Raw genomic sequence first — 6,814 nt, forward strand, 5'->3', positions numbered from 1 at the left:
TCTCTGAGTGACAGGATTCCCACCCAAACCTTCTAGGTCAAAATCAAAATCCATATCACTTGGTTACAGAGTCTTCAAACAATCAGGATAGAGTTTTTAAATTCATTCTTTAGATGAGGGCGTTGCTGGTTAGGCAAGCACTTATTTCCCATCCCTAATGTGCCCCTGACATGAGGGTCATCCCAGAGGGCAGTGAAGAGTCACATTAAACACTCTAACTAGACCCTTTTCAATTCTATGCACTTTAATGAAGTCTCACCTCAGCCTTTGCTGATCCAACTTTCAACCTTTCCATTTAAAAGGCATCTGGATGAGTATATGAATAGGAAGGATTTGAGGGGATATGGGTCAAATGCTGGCAAGTGGGACTAGGTTAGGTTGGGATATCTGGTTGGCATGGGCGAGTTAGGCCTAAGGGTCTATTTCCGTGCTGTACATCTCTATGACTCTATGACTCATTATAACAATGCACTGGCCCACAGAAAATCATTGCATAAACCTCCTCTAGCCTGTCTCATGCAATCACATCTTTCCAATAGCACAGCGACCAGAACTGCACACAGTACTCCTGCTGCGGCCTAATTCATATCATGGATTCCTCCAGCTCTTATATTCTTTGCAAAAGTGATGTCCTACAGATGCTACAAATCTGAAATAAAAACAGGAAGTTTTGGAAATACTCAACAGGTCAGAAAGTATCTAGAGGGCTGAATCTCATTTTCTTTTAGGCTAAGTCTGAGTTGCTTTGAGTTTTTTAGAGGGATTTCTGCCTCGAGTCCTAGTGAGTTTTCTCACTGTATCTCATTCAAACTCACCTCATTAACAAAGGGTGAGAATAGCAGTGGATGCTGGATCAAATGTCAATTTTAAACCTGAGATAGATAAATGTTTGTTAACCAAAGGTTTAAAGGGAAATAGACCAAAGGCAGGCAGAAGACAGAGATGATGTAGAGGCGCTGGTGTGGAATGGGGTGGACAAGGTCAGAAGTCACATGACACCAGGTTATAATCCAATAGGTTTGTTTGAAGTCACAAGCTTTCAGAGCACTGCTCCTTCATCTCTTCACCTGACCAAGGAGCAGTGCTCCAAAAGGTGTCATGTGACTTCTGACCAGGAGACAGAGAGGGAGAGAGAGAGAGAGAGACAGAAAGGGAGAGACAGATGCACACACAGAGGGAGAGAGGGAGAGAGACACAGAGGGAGAGAGAGAGAGACAGAGAGAGACACAGACAGAGACACAGACAGAGAGAGAGAGAGAGAGAGAGAGAGAGAGAGAGAGAGGGGGCGCCCCAGCCCCACATGTGTCAGCAGATTATTGCCCTATTGGTCTGATGATGATCACACTGGTTAGTGTGGGATCCTGCTGTGCACAGGAATGGCTCGTTGCTTACGCCATCAGAAAAAAACACGACTACAATTTAACATTATTTTGGAACATTCGAAGAATCTCGTAGAATGACTTAATTGTTACAGTGGCCAATCGGCCTGTTGGGCCTGTTCTATCACCCAAGACCAATCTGCCCATATCTCCTCCCACCAATTCTATCCCAATCAACCATCCTCTCGAGTGCCTCGCTCGAACCTGCTTCTACCCCACTTCCAGGCGAAAATGAAGGGAAATATTTCTCCAGCCTGTGCTTTGCCACATCACCTTCGGGCTCAGTTTGTGAGAGAATCCGGATGCGCTCAATGTCTTGGCTTCCACAGCCCTCTGTGACATTAAGTTCCACAGATTCACCCCTGCACCCCCCCCAGCTGAAGAATTTTATCGTCTCTGTTGTAAAGAGTCAGCCCTTCGCTCAGAGGCTGTGCCCTCAGGTCCTAGTCTCTCCTACTCAAGGAACCACTTTCTCCACGTCCACTCTATCCAGGCCTCTCGGTGTTTATGTTCCAATTAGATTACTCCCTCTCATCTTTCTAAACTCTATCGGATAGAGACTATGTCAAACCCTTCATCCCCAGGAGCATTCTTGTAACCCTCCTCTGCATCCCCCTCCAATATCAGCACAACTCAAAACGGTGTTGCTCCGAAGGTCCATGACTGGCTCTCATTGGTCTTATTTAACTAGCTTCCTCTGCATTTTATTTTTATTTACCTGTGGGATGTGGTCATCGCTGGCTGGGTCCAGCATTTATTGCCTGTTCCTCGTTGCCCCTTTGAGAAGGTGGGGGTGAGCTGCCTTCTTGAACTGCTGCTGTCCACCTGCTGTGGGTTGACCCCCAATGCCCTTAGGGAGGGAATTCCAGGATTTTGACCCAGGGACAGTGAAGGAACAGGCATATTTTCCAAGTCAGGATGGCGGGTGGCTTGGAAGTGGTGGTGTTGTATCTGCTGTCCTTGTCCATCAATGTTTATGATCTAACTGCCCTTCAAAGGGAATGTTTCAGGAGAAATGTTTTTTTGCACACTACAACTCTCCTCCCTGGAGTCACTGTATTTTTCCACTGGGAGAGACATGGTGCTTTAACTGGGGAGCGGTCACCATTCTGGGTGTGGTGACGTTTGCTGCGGACATTCTATTTCATCCGACACAGAGTATTCCACACTGATGACCGAGGGGACAGAATGCAAGGTAGAAATCTCCTGGTAAGCCCAGCCCCTACCCCCAGTTTCACTGACCGACAGTCTGGGAGTCTCAGCTCCAGGACATCTCTACAGGAATTCCCTCAGGGTGGTGTCCTAAGCCCAACCATCTTCAGCTGCTTCATCAATGACTTTCTCTCCAACAAAAGGTCAGAAGTGGGGATGTTCGCTGATGACTACACAAAGTTCAGCACCATTCACAACTCCCCAGACACTGAAGCAGTTCAAGTTCACACCTACCTGATGAAGGAGCAGCGCTCCGAAAGCTAGTGCTTCCAAATAGACCTGTTGGACTATAACCTGGTGTTGTGTGATTTTTAACAACATACAAAATGATCTGGACAATATCCAGGCTTGGTCTGTAAAAGTGGCAAGTAGTATTCACAACATGCAAATACCAGGCTATGACCATAAGAGACAATCTAACCATCACCCCTTGACATTCAATGGTGCTACCATCATTGGATCCCCCACTGTCAACATCCTGGGGGTTACCATTGACCAGAAACTCAACTGGACTTGCCACATAAACACAGTGGCTACCAGAGCAGGTCAGCAGCTAGGAATACTGTGGCAAGTAACTCCCCTCCTGACTCTCAAAAGTCTGTCCACCATCTACAAGGCACAAGTCAGGAGTGTGATGGAATCCTCCCCAGTTGCCTGGATGGGGGCAGCCCCAACAACACTCAAGAAGCTTGACGCCATCCAGGGACAAAGCAGCTCCCACTTGATTGTGGATGTGGTGCCATTCACTTCTTCCCCCACCGACGCTCAGTAGCAGCAGTGTGTACTATTTAAAAGATGCACTGTAGAAATTCACCAAAGATCCTCGGACAGCACCTTCCAAATCCCTAAACTATCTGATGCACATATGATGGGCTGAATGGCCTCCTGCTGTCCTGTAGTGATTCCGTAATGATTCTGTGATTCTAGCAGGATAAGGAGAGCAGAAACATGGAGCACACACCATCCCAAACAGACCTGGGTCGAGTAGATCAGAGACACACAGAGGTACCTGGTGCCAGCAGATGTCACAGAATTGCTTGAGTCCCGTTTTCGAGAACACTTTGTCCTTGAAGCACTCCTCACATTCCTGAGTGGCCAGATCTCCGCACAGGCAGCATTCCCTGGGACCTGCAGGAATGGCAAAACATTCAGACCAGTCCTAGTCATGAGGGAAATCCGATCAGAATTCTACTCCCAGAGCCTGGACACTGTGGCTGGCCCACAGAGAGGGATATTAGACATGGGTATCGTGTGACCCTGAGTATCCACCATTTTTAATTCGGGCGTTGCAGGTTTACGGGAAAGTGGAGTTGAGGCTGAGGGGAATGAGCCATGATGGTATTGAAGGACACAAGCAGACTCGAGGGGCTGAATGGCCTCCTCCTGGTTCTTATGACCTTATTATTTCTCCAGACAGGGGTTGGTTGGGTGGGGGGGGTAGGGTGGAAGAGAGAGGAGGTTTAGAGGAGGCAGGGTGGGTCGGCCTGCACACGTAGGAGAGTTGTGTAGACGTGCAGTTACAATGGCAAAGCTGTGGGCCAGGTGTTGGAAATGGGGATTAGGATAGGGAGGTGGTAGATGGGCTGAAGGGTGTTTTCCCATGCGGTAGATCGCTAAGACGATGGTTTTGGGAGGGAATGAAACCTGCAGGGGCTGTGTGAGTCGAGTGGACTGCTTGTGGACGCAGGGAGGGCAGTACTAGGCTCAATGGGCTGAATGGAACCCACCTTCTTCACACGAATCTGGTCTCACCAACCAATGTGTTGGTGTCACACTGGGGATTTCAATTCTGGGAAAGGGAAAGGAAGGCGGTGGATGTGGGGGCAGTTATAACCGATGACAGACATTCGGATAAGTTCATGAATAGGAAAGGTTTGGAAGGATAGGGGTCAGGAGCAGGGGCGGCACTAGTTTAGTTTGGGATTTTGTTCGGAATGGACTGGTTGGACCCAAGGGTCTGTGTCCGTGCTCTATGACTCTCCAACTCTCTCACACTCTGTAAGGTCCCCCCAAAGACCTTCACTGCGGAGGAGAGTGGAGAGAGCGACCACATGCCAAACAGGGACCGGAATCTGCCCGTAAACTGTCTCCCTTTCTCCCCCACTGTCCCATAGCCCCGTCCAGTTCTCCCCTCCTGCATCGCTCCCTCCCCCACATTCCCCACCCCCACCTACTGTCCCACAGCAGGTCCGTGATATCCAGCTCCAGAGATGGAATGATTTTCTCAAACATTTTGTAATTCTTCCCGAAGCGAGGCATCTGTACGATGAGACACGATGGGACCTGGGGGGGGAAAAAAAGAGGGATACGTATTAAAGAGGGCGAGAGACAGACCGAGACAAACCGTCAGAGTCATCAGAACAACTCGAACGGACGGTCATTAAAACACAACACACCATCCTGGGCTTCATTAGCAAAGGAGCAGGACACGGAAACACAGGATTCACGTGAACTCTGTAAAACCCACAGGTTTCACGGAAACAGGGGGGTGGGTCATTCAGCCATCTGTGCTGTCTCATATCTCCATCCACCCAACCGTGGCTCCTTCACAAAAATCCACCAGAGTTTGGAATCCTGCGGAGGAGAGAGGTGGAATCGATGGAGGGGTTGGTCCTGGACTCATCAGGACACTTCACAAGAATGGGAGCAGGTTACTGACGGATTGGGCAGGACATTGCTAGGTGAGCTCTCCAGGGCAAAGTTCACTGACAGTTAATTACCGACCTTTGCTGACATTTTAAATCACGTGGGTTACTCTGATTGGTCAGGTCGCTACCAATCTTAAAATTGGTTCTCAGGGAAATTCTTCACACACTCCGGATTATCTGGTAAATGCTGTCCCAGTGCAGAATCACACCCAGTGCTGAGAGTACTGCAAGTACAGGTTAGATTTTTGCAAACAGTCAATGAGATCTGTTTGGCACAGGCCACCAGCCTTTGGGATGTACAGTGCAGTCACCACACCAGCCCGGAAAATCATTCCCACTTTCCTTACCCATGGAACGTTGCTGGCTGATTTCTCACCTCGGGACATGGAAGGCGGGAAGCTCATTCGACTCCCTTCAAGCGGGGAATTGGAGAGCAGGATAGAGCCTATCGGGATGTCCAAACAAATACTGAAAATAGCAGCAAGTGTAGGCCATTCAACCTTTCAAACCTGTTCTGCCCTTCAATATGATCATGGCCAATCATCCAACTCAGACCCCGGTTCCTGCTTCCTCCCCTGATACGGTTTATCTCTAAGAGTTACACCCGAATCCTTCCGGAAAACATTCAATGATTTTGGCCCCAACTGCTTTCTGTGGCAGAGGTTTGCACAGGCTCCCCACTCTCTGGGTGAAAACATGTCTCCCTGTCACAGCCCTATATCCTTACTGCCGTTGCAGACAGCAAACATATCATCCGCTTATCAGAAACGTACAAGGGACAGGAGGTTAGAGTGAAGAGCAGCATGGTGGTTCAGTGGTTAGTACTGCTGCCTCTCAGCGCCAGGGACCCAGGTTCGAATTCTCCCCGTGTCTGCGTGAGTTTCCTCCAGGTGCTCTAGTTTCCTCCCACAATCCAATGCAGGTCAAGTGAATTGGCCATGCTAAAATTGCCCGTAGTGTTAGGTGCATTAGTCAGAGGGAAATGGGTCTCAGTGGGTTACTCTTCGGAGGGTCGGTGTGGACTTGTTGGGTCAAAGGGACTTTTTCCACACTGTAGGCAATCTAATCTAATCAAGTGTGCACACACGCACATACACACGTCTCTCTCATGGAACCCAGCGAAGGTATCAGAGGCTTTTCAAGCTGACACTGTCTCATTGGGCAAACAGAGCCCCATTCAGGCAAGCTGCAACCAATCAGAGCCAACTTTCCAACTAATCGAGGAACTTTCCTTCAAGGGGATAAATGTTTGAAATTTGGCATTTTTGCCAAATGTCCTGATGTCGACAAGATCCCCCTCATTCCACTAGTCCTGGGTCAGCCCAGCCATTGTCTAAGGCTTGAAAATTGTAATTGGTTTCCAGCCTCAGCCCCTCTTTCCCCAGGGTGGGAGTGTGTGCGCGGGGGCAGGGGGGCGGGATGATGCTGGAAAGTGAACGCGTGGAATGTTGGATCAGCCATGATCCTATCGAATGGCAACCGAGCACAGGCCGAATGGCCTTCTCCTGTCCCTATTCCTCCCGATGGACAGAACCCAGCGTCGTGACCTAACTCCTTCAGGCCTGGCATCATCTG

At 49.1% G+C, this 6,814-nt stretch overlaps 1 protein-coding gene across 1 annotated transcript in view; it reads right to left on the minus strand.

The window, feature by feature from the left end:
• The window catches only part of LOC122550337 (ubiquitin carboxyl-terminal hydrolase CYLD-like), an 86,851-nt gene that overhangs the window by 6,779 nt on the left and 73,258 nt on the right, over nucleotides 1–6,814 (minus strand). The window contains exons 16-17 of the mRNA XM_043691064.1: nucleotides 4,766–4,874; nucleotides 3,601–3,719 (exon numbers count right to left, since the gene is read on the minus strand). Of these exons, the coding sequence (XP_043546999.1) occupies nucleotides 3,601–3,719; nucleotides 4,766–4,874 (228 nt within the window). The remainder of the gene's footprint in view (nucleotides 1–3,600; nucleotides 3,720–4,765; nucleotides 4,875–6,814) is intronic.

Source organism: Chiloscyllium plagiosum, chromosome 5 (genome assembly GCF_004010195.1).
Source record: "Chiloscyllium plagiosum isolate BGI_BamShark_2017 chromosome 5, ASM401019v2, whole genome shotgun sequence".
Classification (NCBI taxonomy): domain Eukaryota; kingdom Metazoa; phylum Chordata; class Chondrichthyes; order Orectolobiformes; family Hemiscylliidae; genus Chiloscyllium; species Chiloscyllium plagiosum.